The following is a 22,092-nucleotide window of genomic DNA, read 5'->3' on the forward strand; positions in this document are numbered from 1 at the left end:
GACCAGAGAATCTTATTCAGGTGTTTTTTTAGCAAACTCCATGCGGGCTTTCATGTGTCTTGCACTGAGGAGAGGCTTCCGTCGGGCCACTCTGCTATAAAGCCCCGACTAGTGGAGGGCTGCAGTGATGGTTGACTTTCTACAACTTTCTCCCATCTCCCAACTGCATCTCTGGAGCTCAGCCACAGTGATCTTTGGGTTCTTCTTTACCTCTCTATTCAAGGCTCTTCTCCCCCGATAGCTCAGTTTGGCCGGACGGCCAGCTCTAGGAAGGGTTCTGGTCGTCCCAAACGTCTTCCATTTAAGGATTATGGAGGCCACTGTGCTCTTAGGAACCTTAAGTGCAGCAGAAATTGTTTTGTAACCTTGGCCAGATCTGTGCCTTGCCACAATTCTGTCTCTGAGCTCTTCAGGCAGTTCCTTTGACCTCATGATTCTCATTTGCTCTGACATGCACTGTGAGCTGTAAGGTCTTATATAGACAGGTGTGTGGCTTTCCTAATCAAGTCCAATCAGTATAATCAAACACAGCTGGACTCAAATGAAGGTGTAGAACCATCTCAAGGATGATCAGAAGAAATGGACAGCACCTGAGTTAAATATGAGTGTCACAGCAAAGGGTCTGAACACTTAGGACCATGTGATATTTCAGTTTTTCTTTTTTAATAAAATCTTCTTAATGAACTTAAATGATTTTAGCAAATGGCTGCAATATAACAAAGAGTGAAAAATTTAAGGGGGTTTGAATACTTTCCGTACCCACTGTATATTGCACAAAATTTAAAAATGAAAGTAGATTTTTTCAGAATAGCAAACGGGTCATGGATCAAAAGATAATAAGCGTAAATCAAAAAATGAATAACACATTTAAAAAAATAATAAGCATAAATCAAAACTTTAAACATATTGAAAATCAAATTGTACAAAACTGAAATATTAATGCAAAATTATTTAGCTTGCACACAAAATCATGTTTTTTGTGCTCTCAGACATTTTCTGCTCATATTTGTATTTTTTGTATGCTTATGCTGTTTTTCCTTCCGCTCTTGTTTCCACGTTCTGCGCTTGCTTTCCCAAATGTTGCGGTTAGAGTTTCATGTAAATCAGCAAGGGCCTCAAGCGTCATCATTGGTCCATTAGTTCTTGATTGACAGCTCCTCCTCAGCCAATCAGTCGAAGAGGGGCGGTGACATCACTCCAATGCGCCTCATTAGCTGCCGATGCGCAGCGTTCACTTGTACAGGTGAAGATGGATTACTGTCAGCTGGAGTAACATCTTTCCATACAGGACACCGTTATATGTGTCCGTCTGTCACTGCTGTACGCATGTTTTGTCCCGTATTTCAAAATTTCTTTAGGACTGGGTGATCAGAGCAAGCAGTAGTGTTCTGTCATACGAGAACAGCCTAATCAAAGGTAACCAAGCTCATAAAACAAAATTAATATCCAATCACAATTCGTTATCGTTTAACTTGCAGTAGGTTAAGACGGGATAGGCGGAATCACGATTGAAAGTGAAAGTGAAAGTGAAGTGACATACGGCCAAGTATGGTGACCCATACTCGGAATTTGTGCTCTGCATTTAACCCATCCAACGTGCACACACACAGCAGTGAACACACACACACCGTGAACACACACCCGGAGCAGTGAATGACACAACAGAAGTGCTCTCTCGATCCCAGTTCTCTCAGTTCTCCTTGCGCCTGAATTGTCAAATACAAACACAGTAGTCAAAATGTCCATCGTGTGGAGTATCTCAGGTAAATACAGTGTAGCTTAAGTGAACGTAAAAAGGTGGGCGAAAATCAGATGTGTCAGCCTATATTACATCCATACATTCGGTTTTAGAGGGACAGCATATACCCATCTAATCAAACAACAAAAGATGCTACATATAAAACAAGTTAAATCAAACAAACACACACACACACACACACACACAAACCTACTGTATTTTAAAAATTAGTTTAATTTATATCTCTATCGTATTGTCTTGTAATTCACTTCTTTGTTAGTGTTAATAAAACAACTATATATATATATATATATATATATATATACACACATTTCTCATATCGTGGTCATATTGCCCACTCGTCCCATATTCCACCATGAGAAATATGGTCATATGATCACCCACAGTTATAGTTATTACTGTTAGGAAAGGATAATATGAGTAAGAGTAATATAGGCCAGTCACAATTGTTTAGTTCACTATATTCGTGATATTCTGTCCCCTCAGATTTGCAGCTTCTTTCATGTACAGTATGTCATTGATTGGTTGTTGTTGGTTTTCATTTATCAATTTACTAATTTAATGTTAACGGATCGCCAGGTAGGCGTACAGCAGTGACAGACGGACACATATAACGGTGTCCTGTATGGAAAGATGTTACTCCAGCTGACAGTAATCCATCTTCACCTGTACAAGTGAACGCTGCGCATCTGCAGCTAATGAGGCGCATTGGAGTGATGTCACCGCCCCTCTTCGACTGATTGGCTGAGGAGGAGCTGTCAATCAAGAACTAATGGACCAATGATGACGCTTGAGGCCGTGCTGATTTACATGAAACTCTAATCGCAACATTTGGGAAAGCAAGTGCAGAACGTGGAAACAAGAGCGGAAGGAAAAACAGCATAAGCATACAAAAAATACAAATACGAGCAGAAAATGTCTGAGAGCACAAAAAACAGAGAAATATAACGAAGGAAAACATGGTTTTGTGTGCGAGTTGAATAATTTTGCATTAATATTTCAGTTTTGTACAATTTGATTTTCAATGTGTTTAAAGTTTTGATTTATGCTTATTATTTTAAAATGCGTTATTAATTTTTGGATTTACGCTTATTATCTTTCGATCCGTGACCATTGTTTGCTATTCTGAAAAAATCTGCTTTCATTTTTAAACTCAAAAAGCATCTTAACCCTTAAAAGAGGTCTTAAGGTCCAGTGAACATTCAGTGCAAGTTCATATCAACTCTAAGAAAGGATATTTCCTTGGCCACAGAAAATACTTTCCTATTAATGCATTAGAGCATGTAGCGAGGGTCAAAATCGTAAAGAGACATTCATTTGCAAGGCAGAACCCAGAAACTCATGTAATTTGTGCACACAACTTTTATTAACTAAACGCTAACACGCATACTGTAACTAATCTAAACAAACAAATGAATAAACATACACTCACGCGTATATACAAAGGGGAGCTAAAGTGGATAAATGAAGCCATTAGAGAAACCAGAGAATGCAGTTATGGACAGAGTCAGTTAACCGCCTGAGTAAAACAATCAGCGCCGTTTATAATGGGGTCTATAACTTAACCTAAACCTCTGTTTCGTTTAGTTAAATGTACGATACTTGCATTGCCTTTGTTCACTGAATGAGTGTCCGGATGCAGTCTCGGATGAAAGTTCTGATGGTTTGAAGGTTTGGTGGTGTTGGAGTTCTTTAAGTACTTCCGGGTTTGAAGGGTGATGAAATTTTATTCTGGCTCAGTGGTAATTGCGAGTTTCTTCCCAGGTGGAAAGGAAAAAAGAGCTAAGTATCCGAAAAGAACCACAGACTGGAGGCATCACTGATGTGAGAGCTTTATCTGCTATAGAGGTCACACCTCTGGGGCGTCAAAGAGCCAATGGAGTCCTGAACTTTTGGAGGGAGGGTTTTACGACTCTTTGTCTCTGAGCATGGTAATTTGCAAGGGGTTGGATTGGAAGTTGATATACAAACTATTAAAGATTCTTAGAACACTTATATGTTGCACTGGTATCAACATATAATATACACTATCAATTCGTCTTCGGATGATCTAAATGACAGAGATCAAACATGGTACAGTTAAAGTGATATTAACAAGTGATCTATCACAAAAACATATACAAGACATTTACATTTACATTTATTCATTTTGCAGACGCTTTTATCCAAAGCGACTTACAATTTGGGGAATACATAAAGCGATTCATCTTGAAGAGGCAATCCGACAAACGAAGTGCTTGTAACACCAAGTCTCAGGCATTGTTTAAATAAGTACAAGCTAGCAAGGGAAGGAATAAATAAGGAGAAAGAGTTTTTTTTTTTTTATGTGTAGGGTGAAATCAAGTAGTGTCGAAAGAGATGAGTTTTCAGCTGTTGCTTGAAGATTAACAGGGATCCAGCACTCCGAATATGGGTGGGAAGATCATTCCAGCAGCCAGGAATGGTGACCGAGAATGTTCTGGAGAGTGATTTTGAGCCTCTTTGTGATGGTACCACGAGGCGTCGCTCACTAGCAGATCTCAGACTTCTGGAGGGGATGTAGATTCTTAATAGTGAGTGCATGTAGGTGGGTGCTGAGCCTGTGGTTGTTCTATAAGCAAGCATCAGTGTCTTGAACTTGATGTGAGCTGCGATTGGTAGCCAATGCAATGAGATAAAGAGAGGTGTAACATGGGCTCTTTTGGGTTCCTTGAAGACCAGTCGTGCCGCTGCATTCTGAATCATTTGTAGAGGTTTGACTGTGTTTGATGGAAGTCCAGCCAGAAGAGCATTGCAGTAGTCCAGCCTAGAAATGACAAGGGCCTGGACAAGAAGTTGTGCAGCATGCTCCGTCAGAAAGGGCCTGATCTTTCTGATGTTGTGTAGTGCAAACCTGCAAGATCGAGCAGTCTTTGCAATGTGGTCTTTGAAGGTCAGCTGGTCATCAAAGATTACACCAAGATTTCTGACCGAAGTTGATGGGGTAATTGTTGATGAACCTAACTGGATCGTGATGTCATGCTGTAGAGTCGGAGCGCGGAAAGACAAGAAGCTCAGTCTTTGCCAGGTTGAGCTGAAGGTGATGTTCTTTCATCCATGCCGAGATGTCCGCCAGGCAACCTGAGATCCTTGCAGCTACCGTTGGATCATCTGGTTGAAAGGAGAGATAGAGCTGTGTGTCATCAGCATAGCAGTGGTAGGAGAATCCATGTGCCTGTATGATGGGACCCAGTGATGTAGTGTATGTGGAGAAGAGGAGGGGTCCAAGAACCGATCCCTGAGGAACCCCAGTGACCAGTGTATGTGCTTTGGATACCTCCCAGGCCACCCTGAAAGACCTACCAGTGAGATAGGATTCAAACCAGCGAAGTGGAATTCCAGCGATGCCCAGTGATGAGAGAGTGGAGAGGAGTATCTGATGATTGACAGTGTCAAAGCGGCAGATAGATCCAGCAGAATGAGGACTGATGATTTGGAATGGGCTTTTGCAATTCGCAGGGCTTCAGTGACCGAGAGAAGCGCAGTCTCAGTTGAATGGCCACTCCTGAAACCTGACTGTTTAGCGTCCAGTTTGTTGTTCTGTGAAAGAAACAATGAGACCTGGTTGAAGACAACACGTTCAAGTGTTTTCGCTATGAATGGAAGGAGAGAGACAGGTCTATAGTTTTCTATAAGAGAAGTGTTTAATGTAGGTTTTTTGAGCAGTGGGGTTACCCGAGCCTGCTTGAACGCAGTGGGGAAGATGCCTGTGAGGAGGGATGTGTTGATGATGTGTGTGAGTGCCGGTAAGAGCGTGGGAGAGATTGCTTGCAGAAGGTGCGAGGGATTGGGTCAAGAGGACATGTTGTAGGATGGTTGGAGAAGAAGTTTGGATACTTCAGCTTCCGTCAGGGGACAGAAGGAGAAGATGGGAGTTTTAGCAGTGGATGTGGTTGGTTGGGGGTCCTGTGTGCGTGGAGGTGAGAACTGATCACTGATCGATCTAGTTTTGTCTGTAAAAAAAGTTGCAAAGTCATCAGCTGTAATAGAAGTGGTGGGAGGTGGTGGAGGGGGACAGAGGAGAGAATTAAATGTTCTGAAGAGATTATGCATGTCTGGAGCGCTGTTGATCTTGTTGTGGAAATGTGAGGATTTGGCAGTGTGGACATCAGCAGAGAAAGATGAGAGCAGAGACTGATACCTACTCAGGTCCGACGGGTTGTTTGATTTGCGCCATTTTCTCTCTGCCGCTCTGAGTTTAGTCCGATGTTCACGAAGAACATCAGATAACTAGGGGTTAGAAGGGGCAGCCCGTGCTGACCTAGAGGAGAGAGGGCAAATGTCGTCTAGACAAGAAGTTAAGGTAGAGCATAAAGTTTCAGTAGCTGCGTTTACATCCAGAGATGAGAAATGGGTAGATGAGGGAAGAGAGGATGATACTACAGAGGAAAGATGGGAGGGAGAAAGGAGCGTAGGTTTCTTCTAAAAGTAACCGGTAGGGGGTTGGTGGCACATGGGTGGCAAAATGTAGTGTAAATGTAATGAAGAAATGGTCCGAGATATGTAGCGGTTGTACCAGAATGTTATCTGCAGTACAATTGCGTGTGTAAATTAAATCAAGTTGGTTGCCTGATTTGTGCGTGCTAGTAGTGGTAGGAGAATCCATGTGCCTGTATGATGGGACCCAGTGATGTAGTGTATGTGGAGAAGAGGAGGGGTCCAAGAACCGATCCCTGAGGAACCCCAGTGACCAGTGTATGTGCTTTGGATACCTCCCCTTCCCAGGCCACCCTGAAAGACCTACCAGTGAGATAGGATTCAAACCAGCGAAGTGGAATTCCAGTGATGCCCAGTGATGAGAGAGTGGAGAGGAGTATCTGATGATTGACAGTGTCAAAGCGGCAGATAGATCCAGCAGAATGAGGACTGATGATTTGGAATGGGCTTTTGCACCGCAGGGCTTCAGTGACCGAGAGAAGCGCAGTCTCAGTTGAATGGCCACTCCTGAAACCTGACTGTTTAGCGTCCAGTTTGTTGTTCTGTGAAAGAAACAATGAGACCTGGTTGAAGACAACACGTTCAAGTGTTTTCGCTATGAATGGAAGGAGAGAGACAGGTCTATAGTTTTCTATAAGAGAAGTGTTTAATGTAGGTTTTTTGAGCAGTGGGGTTACCCGAGCCTGCTTGAACGCAGTGGGGAAGATGCCTGTGAGGAGGGATGTGTTGATGATGTGTGTGAGTGCCGGTAAGAGCGTGGGAGAGATTGCTTGCAGAAGGTGCGAGGGATTGGGTCAAGAGGACATGTTGTAGGATGGTTGGAGAAGAAGTTTGGATACTTCAGCTTCCGTCAGGGGACAGAAGGAGAAGATGGGAGTTTTAGCAGTGGATGTGGTTGGTTGGGGGTCCTGTGTGCGTGGAGGTGAGAACTGATCCCTGATCGATCTAGTTTTGTCTGTAAAAAAAAGTTGCAAAGTCATCAGCTGTAATAGAAGTGGTGGGAGGTGGTGGAGGGGGACAGAGGAGAGAATTAAATGTTCTGAAGAGATTATGCATGTCTGGAGCGCTGTTGATCTTGTTGTGGAAATGTGAGGATTTGGCAGTGTGGACATCAGCAGAGAAAGATGAGAGCAGAGACTGATACCTACTCAGGTCCGACGGGTTGTTTGATTTGCGCCATTTTCTCTCTGCCGCTCTGAGTTTAGTCCGATGTTCACGAAGAACATCAGATAACTAGGGGTTAGAAGGGGCAGCCCGTGCTGACCTAGAGGAGAGAGGGCAAATGTCGTCTAGACAAGAAGTTAAGGTAGAGCATAAAGTTTCAGTAGCTGCGTTTACATCCAGAGATGAGAAATGGGTAGATGAGGGAAGAGAGGATGATACTACAGAGGAAAGATGGGAGGGAGAAAGAGAGCGTAGGTTTCTTCTAAAAGTAACCGGTAGGGGGGTTGGTGGCACATGGGTGGCAAAATGTAGTGTAAATGTAATGAAGAAATGGTCCGAGATATGTAGCGGTTGTACCAGAATGTTATCTGCAGTACAATTGCGTGTGTAAATTAAATCAAGTTGGTTGCCTGATTTGTGCGTGCTAGTAGTGGTAAGGCGATTGAGATCAAATGAAGCTAGGAGTGAGTGGAAGTCTGTAGCATAAGGCTTGTCTAGGTGAATGTTGAAATCACCAAAGACTAAGAGTGGAGTGCCATCCTCCACGAAGAGGACAGCAACCGTCCAGCTCCTCTAGGAAGGTGGCTAGAATTTGTCCAGGGGGACGGTAGATTACCACAATCTGGAGTTTTATCTGAGCTGATACAGTAATGGCATGACATTCAAATGAGTTGTAATTGCATAGGGTAGAGCGGGTTGAGTATTTCCAATTGTTTGAAACGAGCAGGCCAGTACCCCCACCCCGACCAACTTGACGCCAAGTGTGAGAGAAAGAGAAATTAGTAGAGAGCAGCTGGGGTTGCTGAGTCTTCTGGACGAATCCAGGTCTCAGTCAAGCCCAAGATGCTGAGAGTGGATTTGAAAGAAAAGGCAGAAATGAAGTCAGCTTTGTTGACGGCTGACTGACAATTCCAGAGACCCACCGAGAAAGCCAGAGGTGTAGTGGAAGATGTAGAGATAGGGCGTAGGTTAGCAGGATTACGTTGCCGTCTGCGAGTGATGTTAGAGCGTGGCTGAGAGAGAACCGGAATGTTTTGGAGACACATGATAGAGGTAGAAGGAAAGAGGATAGGAAAGCAGAGTGTGTGAGTAAGAAAAAAGATACTTAAGAGTGTAGCTCAGTGTCGTTGCTCGGTTAAAGTCGCGCAGGAAAAAGTCGCAGGTCTTTACACTCCTTGGTCTTCACACGAGGAGGCTGAACACGAAGGCTGAACGCTTCCGCAGACTCTTCCGCGTCAGCGCACAGACCTCAAACAAATACACAGTCTAGAGTGAAAAAAAGCTGTAGTCGCTTTTAATTAGAACAACCACCAGCCAATCGCAGGGCAATGGCTCAAATCGAAACTAACACTTCGAACTTAAGTGCAGGAAATGAGTTAAAAAGCTAAAGGGGCAGTTATTATAATGACCAGTAAGTGCAATCAAAAATATAAACCACAACGAAAAAGCAGAATACAAATAGGTAGGAAACGAACTATTCTTTCCTAGCAGCAAGTAATTAATTTAAACAACAGAACTAAGAACAAGTATTAAAACACTTACGCGCTGCCGTCCGTCTCTTCTGGTGACTAATCGCCTTCTCCCTTTATATCCAGTAATAATATACACAATGACCTGAAGGATATGTATGTTCATTCAAAGAAAGGTTTTTCTATGCATTAATTAGAGAAGAGTCCATTTTTATGGCATAATGTCTATAACTAGTGTTATCAGATCGGTTGCCATGTAACCGGGGGCCTGCAGTCATCCACAGACATACAGGCACCCAGTATGTGTATTGGGTGATGGGTCTGTGATTATTTGTTAATCTAATAACTAATTGATTTGTTAAATCAAATGAAAAATTGTGTGTCCGATTGGTCCAAATGCTACACTGCTGAAAAGCTTATTTTTTTGTTTCATCTGACCATAGAAGCCAGTCCCATTTGAAGTTCAAGTCGTGTCTGATAACTGAATATGCTGGAGTTTGTTTTTGGATGAGCTAGGAAAATTTTTCTTGAAACCCTCCCAAACAACATGTGGTGATGTAGGTGCTGTTTGACAATTTATTTTTTATTTTTTATTTTTTAAGGTTTTCTGACCCCGAGACTCAACTATTTTCTGCAATTCTCCAGCTGTGGTCCTTGGAGAGTCTTTAGCCACTCAAACTCTCCTTCTCACCGTGCATTAGGATGATATAGACACACGTCCTCTTCCAGGCAGTTTCGTAACATTTTATGTTGATTGGAAATTCTTAATTATTGTCCTGATGGTGGAAATGGGAATTTTTACTAATTTGTAAAGCTCAATTATCTTTTGCTGCACATCAGAAATATATTCTGAATTTGGTGCACAATTGGTTTTTCTCATTGTGATGGATGATTAAGGGAATTTGGGCTTTGTTTTCCCTCCTATTTATATTTCTGTGAAACAGGAAGCCATGGCTGGATAATTTCATGTTCATAATCACCCTGGAGTGCTCAAAATTGTGAACATGAATGGGAATATACTTCAGAGATATTTTACTCATAAGAATTTCTAGGGGTGCCAATAATTGTGTCCAACGTGTATTTGAGAAAAACATTTATTTCATAATGATATTTCCCCCCATTTTAAATTCTTATTATCCAATGAAAGGTTAGATCATTGGATAATAAAATCAAAAGCATTAACAATGCAGATTAATTTTCACAGCCTTCTTTGATCATATTTACCAAGGGTGCCGATTTTTGGCTATGACTGTGTGTATATATATGTGAGCATATGTATGTATGTGTGTGTGTGTGTGTGTGTGTATATATATATATATATTATTGCACCGACTAATCGACAAGTCGACTTTAATGCTCTGCCATGACGCTTTAAGCTTGACGTCGACTAGTCGCTGGTCCTATAGAGGGCGCAAAAGTATAAGAAATCTCTGAAGGACTTCCACATTTACGCTCCGTTTCCAAACAGTTAAAATGACAAATAAATGCATACTCTGAAAGTGCTCCACAAGACATGTGTGATTATATTACTGGATGCTCGAAATTGAACTTGAGAATGCACGTTTTAAACATCTCAAGGTACAGGTCAGTTAATCGCTGTTCTAATATAATGCGCTGCTGCACTGTAACGCACACACATAGGCTTCAGACAGTAGCGCGTACATCCCGAGTGCACAGAATCTTTCAGCGCGGAAATGTATTGTCAACACTGTTCTGTGATTTCTCAATAAAATAGTTTAGAAACTGAAAAGTTCAAGCATATATTTCTTAATAACTAAATCCCAAAGCTTCATTACTAGTAGAGAGTCGCTGCCAGAAAGAATTAATTCACACACGCAATCGCTCTCACTAATGCATTCATATGAATGTAATCTTTACTGTGCTGCTTTATCTGTATCTGATTTAGAACAAGCAGAAATCTCTGAGCAATATAACGACCCAAAGACAAAAGAACTGATAAAAATGAGCTGTTATAGGAGCAATAGCATGTGGGCAGCACTGTCATATGCCATAGCTGTGCACATGGGCGTCGCTAGGCCATTTTTAGGGGCTTTAGCACTCACACACACACACACATATATATATATATATATATATATATGTGTGTGTATGTATAAATAAATAAATATATAAATATATATATATATATATATATATATATATATATATATATATATGTGTGTGTGTGTGTGTGTGTGTGTGTGTGTGTGCTACACATTACACACATACACATTTTATTTATGAATAAAAAATGTAAACAACTAAAGATGGTATTAATTTGGCTACAAATGAAATCAATTACATATTTCGAAAAGCAGCATATATAAGTGAATTGAAAAAGAAAGGCAAAAAAAAAAAGAAACACTAAGAAAAAAACACCAAAAGATGAAAAATGGTTAGACTCAGAAAATGATCAAATCTGAAACATAAAGAACCATACAACACCGACATAAGAACTGAATACTGTTCAAAACTAAAACAATACAAAGACACAATCAGAGCAAAAAAGCAACACCATCTGACCAAAAGTTTACAAGAAATAGAACATTCAATAAATCATAATCAGTTCTGGGATATGTGGAATAATCTGAGCACAACAAAATCACAAGACTTGCCAATACAAGATGGAGATATTTGGACAAAGCATTTTGAAAATTTGTATAAAGAAATCCCACCAAAACAACTCAATGACAATTATAATCTGATCAAACAACATCTACAAACCTATGAAGACACAATTAAAAAGAATCAAAATCCACTTGACTTCCCAATTACATATAAAGAATTAACAAACAAACTCAAAAGCCAAAAATGTAAGAAATCTTGTGGTCCTGACAGCATTCTAGGTGAAATGCTGAAACACAGCACACCTGAGCTTCAGACAGCTGTGCTCAAATTATTCAACCTTGTACTTAGTTCAGGCTGTTTTCCTGACATCTGGAACCAAGGACTTATTACCCCAATTCACAAGAGTGGAGACAAATTGGACCCTAATCATTTCAGAGGCATTTGTGTGAGCAGTAATCTGGGGAAGTTATTTAGCAGTATTTTAAACCATAGAATGGTAAACTTCCTTAATGAACACAGTGTCCTGAGCCCGAGTCAGATTGGCTTTCTTCCTAATCACAGAACTACTGACCACATTTACACCCTACACACCCTAATCAATAAACACGTAAAACAGACCAAAAATGGAAAAATATTTGCATGTTTTATCGATTTCAAAAAAGGATTTGATTCTATTTGGCACGATGGATTATATTATAAGCTTTTACAAAGTGGTGTAGGGGGTAAAGTTTATGATTATGATTAAAGTTTATATATATATATAAACTTTTTTCGAGCCCCTGCCCCTTTGAGGTCCGACGGTAAAGTGCCCTTGCGGTCCGGTGCCCCCGGTCTGCGATTTCTGCCGAGGGTAGAGGTGTTCGATATGACGATTTTTGATTGTGGACTATAAAAATGTCTCCACGATCTGCTTTTTTGAAGAAATATCGTAGTATACTTCAGCGCGCATTCTATCAGCTGCAGTTCTGGCGCCGCCGTCTCTATATACTGTACAAGGCCACATACATTCACATCAGTGTTAACTCAGCGGTAGAGTTACTCTCACGGGACACCGCAGAGGTGCTGGAGCACCTGCTAGCCCTGGGTTCCTCAAATCTTACCCTGGAGGTCCAATCCACTGCAGAGTTTAGCTCCAACCCTGATCAAACTCACCTGTCTGTGATTTTCTAATGATCCTGAAGACATTGATTAGCATGTTCAGGTGTGTTTGATTAGGGTTACAGCTAAACTCTGCAGGAAAGTGGATCTCGAGGTCCAGATAGCTAGCTCCTCCCTATTATTTAATGTTTGCAACACAGAAATGTAGCCTACTGTGTAGACTGTTTGTAAAGCTGTTTCAAACATAGTTTATGATGAGGGCTGCTCTCTCTGGATCAGCGGCTGCGCGAAAGCAGGTTTAAATATTCCGATGTGACTGTGATTCCAATGGTTTAATAGACATGGTCTCATCGACATAGCAATAAGATTGAGTGTGTTTGAATCGAGATCGCGATATTTTAATGAGTAATCCATATGAGCCTGTAGCCTATGTATTTTTGTATGTCATAATTATACCAGACCTCAAAAGTCACCCGGGCCCAGGCCGGGGGCGGCCCCCCCCCGCTTCCGCGATCCACGGTCCCCCCTACTGTCAGATGAAATTTACGCCCCTGCCTAGAATATCAACTGTGGGCGGCAGATCCCTTTCCTATTTAGCGCCCAAACTCTGGGCGCTACCTAATCTCTGGATCTACCTAACACTGTTCGGGAGGCAGACACACTCTGTCAGTTTAAATCCAGATTGAAGACCTGTCTCTTTAACCTGGTGTACACAAAATGCACTATCACATTTCTATAATTCAAATCCATTAAAGGATTGTTAGGCTGCATTAATTAGGTCATCCGGAACCGGGAACACTTCCCATAACACCCGATGTACTTGCTACATCATAAGAGGAATGGCATCTACGCTAATATTAGTCTGTTTTATTCTTATTCCACGGAGACCAGGACAACTAGCTGAGCCACCAATCCCCAGAGACAGATCCCCTCTGAAGACCTTGTCACCTAGACAGCCATCAGGACTAGACCATGGGAACCAGATGAGTCGTCTGCTCAACCTGACTTGTGATGCAACCTGGGATTAAACCACGCCATGCTGATTTCGTCTGGCCAGAGGAGAACTGGCCCCCCGACTGAGCCTGGTTTCTCCCAAAGTTTATCTCCATTCTGTCACCAATGGAGTTTTGGTTCCTTGCCACTGTCGCCTCTGACTTGCTTAGTTGGGGACGCTTGATTGATTGCACAGACACTGTTGGAAGAGAGCTGAACTGGATGATGACATCACTGAATCACCAATGAATTGACTTTAGCTGGAAAACTGCCTCTTTGTAATTGTCCTCTTGCATTATTGACAAACTATTTGGTTTCACTTTATTTTGATGGTCCCTTTAACACATTCTGTTAAGTAACATTGCCCTTACATTTCGACTAACTCTCATTAGAGTGTTAGTAGAGTATTAGTTGACTGGTAGGGTTAGGGTTAGAATAAGTTGACATGTACTTGCACAGTTACTTACAGTCAATAGAGTGTCTGTTGGGAGACCATCACAATAAAGAGTTAGTAGATATGAAGCAGATAGTCTACTAATACTCTTATGAGAGTTAGATGACATGTAGTTGCAACATTATTTAGTGTCAGAATGTTCAAAAGGGACCATCAAAATAAAGTGTTACCAACTATTTTCCTGTTGACACTGTAAAGCTGCTTTGACACAATCAGTTTTGTATAAAGCGCTATATAAATAAAGGTGACTTTAAGAAACCTTTTTTTTTTTTTTTTTTTTTTAAACCGTGGTTATTTCTTGTGGACTGTTACTCAAACCACTCACCACATGAGGGAGCCTGGTTATTTTATTTCTTTGCGAAGTCTTGCCATTTCTTCTGTTGCAGTGGTTTTTTAATCATAAGTGATTGAGTTGGATGTTTGAGTTTCCAACAATTTACGTGATTTAGTCTATTAAAATTATTCACAAAAATATTTGAATATGACAAATTAGATTTTTGACTTAATATTTTTGTTCAATATCAGTCAATTTAAGAATGGAGAAATTATACTGATCTGTTTCATGAATCACAATTTTTGCTTATTTCAGATTAGGAAATTAATAAAATAATACATTATAGCCCCACAGACACTGCATATTTAATTGTACTTAATGATTTGTTAATTGAATTCAATAGTTTCATTAAAACATTTGCAATGGGTTGGTAACAGAGATGGGCACAATTACATCAAAAAGTATTTAGTTACAAATTACAAATACAAGCTCATCAAACTAATTTAATTAACCCTCATAAGGACTTTGGATTTTGTGACTTTTCAACATTTTCTATCTGTATTCATATATATATATATAAAAGGGCTTGATTCGGTTGTTCTGAAGGTATGTAAAACATTTTTTTTTTTTTTTACGAATATGGTCTTTGGGATCAATATGACCTCAATTGAAAATGAATGGGAAATGCAAAAAAAATTATACATTTTTTTCATTTGTCAAAAAAAAATCCAGCATAAATCTACATTTTCACACAAAAATTGAGGCATGGTACTAGATCACAAATGTTCGTTTTTGTGAAAAGTGGGGACATCCCATAGGTGTAATGGTTTTTATAGTGTACTTACTGTATGTGCTATTGCCCTACACCAACCCTACACCTAAACCTACCCCTTACAGGAGACTGTGCATTTCAACTTTCCCCAAAAAAACCTCACTCTGTATGATTTATAAGCGTTTTGAAAAGTGGGGACATGGGTCAATGTCCTGAGATGTCACCTTCACCTTGTAATACCTATGTCATACCTTTGTCATTATACAAATCTATGTCCTGACTTTTCACAAAAACGCGCGCACACACACACACACACACACACACACACACACGTGTGACTGCAACAAAGAGCATTTTTTATAGAAATTGGCAAATCAAATCAATAAATCCTGCATAAATCTGAAAATGCCCACACAAAAAAATTAAAGCCTGATACTAGAGCACAAATGCAATTTGGAACGAGCATACTCACTCACGTACGTATACACACACACACACACACTAATTGAAAATGAATGGGAAATGTGAAAAAAATCTATATATTTTTCATCACACCAACCCTACACATAAACTTAGCCCTCACAGGAGACTGTGCATTTCTACTTTCTCAAAAAAAAAAAAAAAAAAACCTCACTCTGTATGATTTATAAGTGTTTTGAAAAGTGGGGACATGGGGCAATGTCCTCACAACTCACTCACTCACGTACGTACACTCTCAGAAATAAAGGTACAAAAGCTGTCACTGGGGCGGTACCTTTTCAAAAGGTACATGTTTGTACCTAAAGGGTCCATTTTGGTACCTTAAAGGTACATATTAGTACTTAAAGTGTACATATTTGAACCTAATAGGTACAAAAGTGTACCTTTTGAAAAGGTACAGCCCCAGTGACAGCTTTTGTACCTTTATTTCTGAGGGTGTACACACACACACACACGTTTGTTTTTGTGAAAAGTGGGGACATCCCATAGGCGTAATGGTTTTATACTGTACAAACTATATGTGCTATTGCCCTACACCAACCCTACACCTAGCCCTCACAGGAGACTGTGCATTTCTACTTAATCCAAAAAAAAAAAACTCACTCTGTATGATTTATAAGCATTTTGAAAAGTGGGGACATGGGGCAATGTCCTCACAACTGTGTGTGTATGTACACACACACACACACACACACACACACACACACACACACACACAAACACACACACACTCACACACTCTTACTTATATATTTGGGATTGGTTTATTTACATTTAAGTAAAATAAACTAGTTTTTATTTTACTTTTTAGATTGAAATTAATATGTACCTGCAATCAAGTTTTAATGACAACTTGTGTGGCATTATCGAAAAAGTGGGCACTTCAAAATACATCAAACAACAAAAACAAATTCTAACCTTTGATAAAAATACTGTTTTTAATGTAATTTATAATGTTTCAATATGTACTTACAAAATATATATCAGAAAAGATGTGAAAGGTGCAGTTTACCACTTCCAGAAAAATGAATGGCCCTCTATGCCTCTGCTGGATATGTATGTATATATATATATAGTCACTACACTATTCTTTCAAATATTATGATTTCTACAAGTTTTTATCTAACAGGGTTTGTACAGAAATTGCAAAATGAAATTCCAGGACTTTCAAGGACTTTTCAAGTCATCAATTGTTTTGGTTTTCAAGGACTAAAATCAGAGATCTCACTTATCAAACAATACTGTTATTATCTTTCAAATTATAAAACATAAACTAATAAAACAATGATACAAATAAAGTGCAGCTCAAGCAAAGCATGCGATGACTATGGCCACTTTAACATTTAAAACTATACTATGCAAAGTACACTTTTCCTTTTATTTAATTAATACATGATTGACCTGAAGAATAAAAGCTATATCATACACTTGTATCATACACGCTATATCATGCTTGTAGACGCTAGGGGTGTGACAATAAACTTAGCTCATGAGATGAGACAAAATACTGAGACTTGATTTTTTTAATACTATTTTTAAGAAATTTTCAATTGCAAAACATTTGTCTTTTAATCACAAAACAATGCAGTTGTATTTTGAAATGTTTTAACTAATCTAGGGCCATAACTAACAATTATTTTGGAAATCAAGAAATCAACTGATTATTTTGACAATTGAGTAATCTGATAATTTTTTTGTAATAAAAATAAACCTAAGTGAAAAACAGCCTTTAATATGACTATATTTATATATAAACTAACCATGTGGCAATCATAATTGGTTCAAATAAAGTATCAAATCCAAGTAATTACATGGTTTTATTGAACAAAACTGTTAAAATGCATAATGTAATATGCCTATATAATATGAATATAACCAATTTAAGTAGCCTACATTATGTATTATAACAAATTCCTGCAGAGGGCGACAATGTTTCTTTTTCAAGCGTTATTCAACGACGTTTTAATCCATTTAACACAAGCAAACTCAGAGCGACGTTTATTTTGAAATCGCGATGTACAACAAATCCCATGTTTAGAAATATGTTGATGTATTCTCCTGTGTTGGCATAGGTTTGTAAATGATTTACATTACAAATCTACACAGATAACACACACTGTTTTCCCAGATGAACGTTGAGCAACCCAAACTCCAGCATATATGCAGAAGAGTTTGTGGACGGAGCGGCTGAGATGGAGACGCGCTTCACGCTTGTAAATGACAACGGTGCAACACAAAGCGTCAGACTTTATATGCGTTCCCAAATGAAACCCAAACGAACGGCACATGCAATAAAAGACTGAACAATATAATGCAAGCACTATCAAAGGTTTTACCACAAACTGAACTTTATACTGATATCGCGAGACCGCTTTTCACCTCAAGGTGAAATATCGCGAGGTCTCGTGCGCTCCCAAAAGCTGGGAGAAATGGTAATTATTAACACATGCAGAATTGTTAATTTTGCGTGAAAATATTGTATTTATCGAAAACAAATATGAACACTAATTTCATATATACTGCCTTTTAAAATGTCAAGTACCTTTTCATAAATATGGCTGTTTGCAAGGGTTTTCCAGGACTTAAATTTCAAAAAGTCAAATTAAAGTACTTCAAGCACTGTAAGCACCTTGTACGAACCCTGCTCTAACCACCAGATGACAGAATTTTACACCTAACAAGATCAATATAAACAATTTAAATTAAATTTAGATTATCATTTAAGTGATTTGTTTCATATAATTTAATATTTCACATGCAAGCTAATGGTGTAGTTGAGGATTTTTGTGGTAAACAGGTACAAAAGTACTTCATATCTCCCAAAACACAGCATTAATGTATAGATGAGAAGTTTAAAAAAAGAAAAGAAGAAGATATTTTATATGTGTGATTAAAAATGTATATATTTTTTACAATTATTCTTTCAATTTTGGGGTCATATTGACCCCAAAGATCACAGGTGTAAACAGGAAATGAAGGTGTTATGAGGGTTAAAATACAAAAATACTGGTGTGAGAAATGCATTTATTAAAATACAAGTAATTTGTAATTTGGAAATACAAAAATACAATCAATATTTACAAGCAATCAAGTGAAAGAGACAGTGTCATTTAGATATACATATAAGAGAAAGATTAATGCTTTCCCCCTCCTTGAACAACTTATAAACAACATATTTATAAACAACACACTCTTTAACGCCAACACTACACAATATATACAATATATAGGATCCATATTTCTTCTCATTTCTGTTTACCATCAAGCAATTCTACACTTTATTTTTTCATATTTCTTTATCACTCCTTTATTGTTTCTTTATGAGCATGTCAAAAATTAATCAGTCCTGCAACATTGTATTGTCATACCACCTAATTATACTCAAGAGAAAGGCTCAAGCTATTTCACTGTCTACAGTAAAGATTAACTCCTGAAATTGTTGATATTTAGCTGTTAAAGGGCTCTATGTAGAACACAGAAACCCTTGTTATTAGCGACACCGGTGGCCGTTAAGTGAGCTGTGGTCAGTAACTTATTGCTCATGCTCATGCACATGCACACACTAGTAATACGAGCGAGCAACGGCCAGTGAGATTCACCGACATCATGTCGACAGATGAGGTTCATTAAAATTACACTGCAATGACAGTTTCCCTTGGATTTTACATGCGTCATTCACATAAAAATTAGTCCCCAGTCAACAATTTGATCTCACAGTGATGTCACCATGAGCTCACAGGATACTCGTGATGAGGTCACAATGTGAGGTCACCGTGAGCTAAAAGTGTAACCTCACAGCGCCCTCACTGTGTGCTCATACTAATGTGAGGTCAAAGTGCACTCACTGCACAGAGACTAGGTACCCAGCATGCACTGCAGCATGCCACTTTTGATTGTCACCATTGTTGAGATTCATACACTGATTCTTGATGTCTCTCTTTGTGTTAGAATGACAGGGTAGTTAATAATGTTTGTGTCTTATGCTTTTATAATCCTTTATAATGTATATTGTGTAATGCTGTGTAATGTGTGTATCCTACACAGAGCTATTGAGCTCACATATTACTCACACTCTGAGGATCACCGTATGAGAATGGTGTGATGTCACTGTGATCATCGCATGATCTCACGTGTTGACTGGGTCTACAGGCTTTCATTTTTTAATTTTCGTTATATGCTGTTCAGATATTCGCAATAATATTTATTTTAATTTAATACTTGAAAAATTTTAGATTGTCTAGAGCAAATCACCCAAAAATGAAAATTCTGTCATTAATTACTCACCCTTATGCCATTACATGTAAGACCTTCTTTCACCTTTCTGATGAAATCCAAGAGCTTTCCCTTCATAGGCAGCAACACAACTTACACATTCCAAGCCCAGAACGGTAGGAAAGACATTGTTAAAGTTATTGATAAGCCAGTATCAAAATTTGTCATCAAACTTTATTTGTTTAGTTATGTTGTGGCTAAATATCAGCATTATATCAGCTGTTGTTGACCCTGTTCTCTAAAACATGGTCAGCTAGTAACGTAATTACATTTTTCAGTATGACAGTTCAGCTATTGTACTTCTCTGTCTAATAATAAATAATTATGATTAACAGCAATAGAGTCAACAAATTTCATGTCTTATGCATGCATTGTATGCTTTATTGAAAATAAACTCAGAAAAAGCTGTAAAGATGATTTTTATATTTTAATTTTAAAAAAATGCGTAGAGCTTTATATTTCTTTCAATTATTCAGATTTTGTATATCTTTTTGAATTTATCACATCAATTAAAAGGTAATACAAGCTATTTGTTTGTAAAGCACATCATATTGTGTCTTTGCTGCATCTACAGAATGTGAAGAGCTGCTGGATTCAGTGCAGCAGGATGAAGGAGAGCAGAGAACAGCAGAGGAACAGGAAGCTCTGAGTGACGCTCTGAGCACCGTTACACAGGTTCCCCTCACAGCATGAGACACCATCCACAGTAGGAATCAAGTTTGGGGCATCGCAAATAGATTTCACGAGTTCACACTTACATATATTAGCACGAGTAACGTAATGCGTATTTGGCGAGTATGGTAATACGTTGTTGGCGTGCTGTCCTGGGGAAGGGCTCAGAGCTCGGGAATTGCCCGAACCCAGAGTATCCCCCGTGTTGGAACTTTAGTGATGATAGTGGAGAAGGGGTGGTGGAGGGATGCTGATTAGCCGTCAATGAAAGGAGGTATGTCAGCTGTATTTGTACCCTTGTTTCGATTAGCCTGATGGCGTACCACTTGTGTCTAATTAGGCTAAGTATCTGACGTGCTCCTCCGAACTTTGTTAATAAAAACATCATTTAGAGGCACAACCTTTAACAGGCGTTGGCTGACCTCCCAAACTTGCTGAAGAAAAGATTAAAGAAGAAAACAGTTAGACTCAGAGTCAAGTTGGCCACTGGTGTGATGTGAGAAAGACAGTGAACCTTCTTCCTTTTCCAGATTCTCACCTGTTGCATTCACTCCCTGAACAGCTCACTGTGTTTGAGCAGCTCTGTCCATCACAGTAATAACATTTCTTTCCATTGGGAGCGTTATTGCTGAGATCTACAGAAGGGAAAAAAGATTTGCTTTACATGGTGCTGGTCTTATTGTGCACACAACATTGTTAGTGTTCATTGTACCAAAAAAAATAAATAAAATAAATTGTCTTCCTAATCTTTCGTGGAAAAAGTAACAATTTGCTCTGCCTGCAAAGCAACATTCGTTTTCGGGCTGATGTCACATTTCTGATAGAAAATAAAGTTCCATCCGATTTATTTCTTGTTAAACTGCTTTATTTCAGTAAAGTACAATACCTGGAGCATCTTGGGCATTACAGAGATCTGTGTTACAGCACACAGAAGAGACTCGTCCAATGCCAAGGTTGACGGATCCACTTGGACAGACAGATGGAGCACAGCTTTTAACCTTCAATGTAGTACTGTTGACTAAAACACATGAGTGATACGAGCAGTTCAACTGAACATTATTTTGATTAAAAGTTTATTGATATGTCAAAATATAAAGTGTTTCCAATACTGTATCAAAAGCATTTATTAGAACTCGAACAATGTGAGGTCCAAAAGTATAAGACCACTAGAAAAAAATTCTTTATATTTTGTTTTTTTCTCATTTCACACTCATTTTTACATTTCAGATTATAATATCATAATGATTTCAGTAATATATGTAGAACATTCTAAGCGTGCAATTATAAATTCTGTCCAGAAAAGAAGTTCTGTGTCAGTTATGAATACATTACACTGAACTTACCAGTAATTGTTGCACTGAAGCAGTTGGTAGATTCAGTGGGACACTGACGGTTCTGGTCACACTTATGCAGTCATAACAGCTGAGAGATTGTCTTTTAGTAATTAAAAAGAGAGAGGCGGTGAGAGAGAGAGACATGTAATTTGTACCCAATAACATTACAAAAATTATATTTTGTACCTCCAGTAAATAGAACGAACAGAAGAAAAAGTGAGTTTTGCAGATCCTTCTTTGATCAGGAGGTGGATGAGATAAAGTGCCTGTTTCAGCACTCGTTTTATAGCTCATCAGACGGGAAATAAGGAAACCTCACCCAAAATTA

The 22,092-nt window shown here is 39.0% G+C and overlaps 1 protein-coding gene across 1 annotated transcript; it reads right to left on the minus strand.

Annotated features, from left to right (window-relative positions):
- Nucleotides 1-20,352: 20,352 nt before the first annotated feature.
- On the minus strand, nucleotides 20,353-21,488 carry LOC131528386 (urokinase plasminogen activator surface receptor-like; the record flags this gene model as incomplete). The annotated part of the gene is made up of 4 exons (XM_058757472.1): nucleotides 20,353-20,500; nucleotides 20,822-20,860; nucleotides 20,969-21,065; nucleotides 21,317-21,488. Coding segments are annotated over 4 exons (456 nt in total), but the record flags the coding sequence as incomplete, so codon positions are not given.
- Between the last annotated feature and the right edge of the window lie 604 nt (nucleotides 21,489-22,092).

The sequence above is a fragment of the Onychostoma macrolepis genome, chromosome 21 (assembly GCF_012432095.1).
Source record: "Onychostoma macrolepis isolate SWU-2019 chromosome 21, ASM1243209v1, whole genome shotgun sequence".
NCBI classification, from domain to species: Eukaryota; Metazoa; Chordata; class Actinopteri; order Cypriniformes; family Cyprinidae; genus Onychostoma; species Onychostoma macrolepis.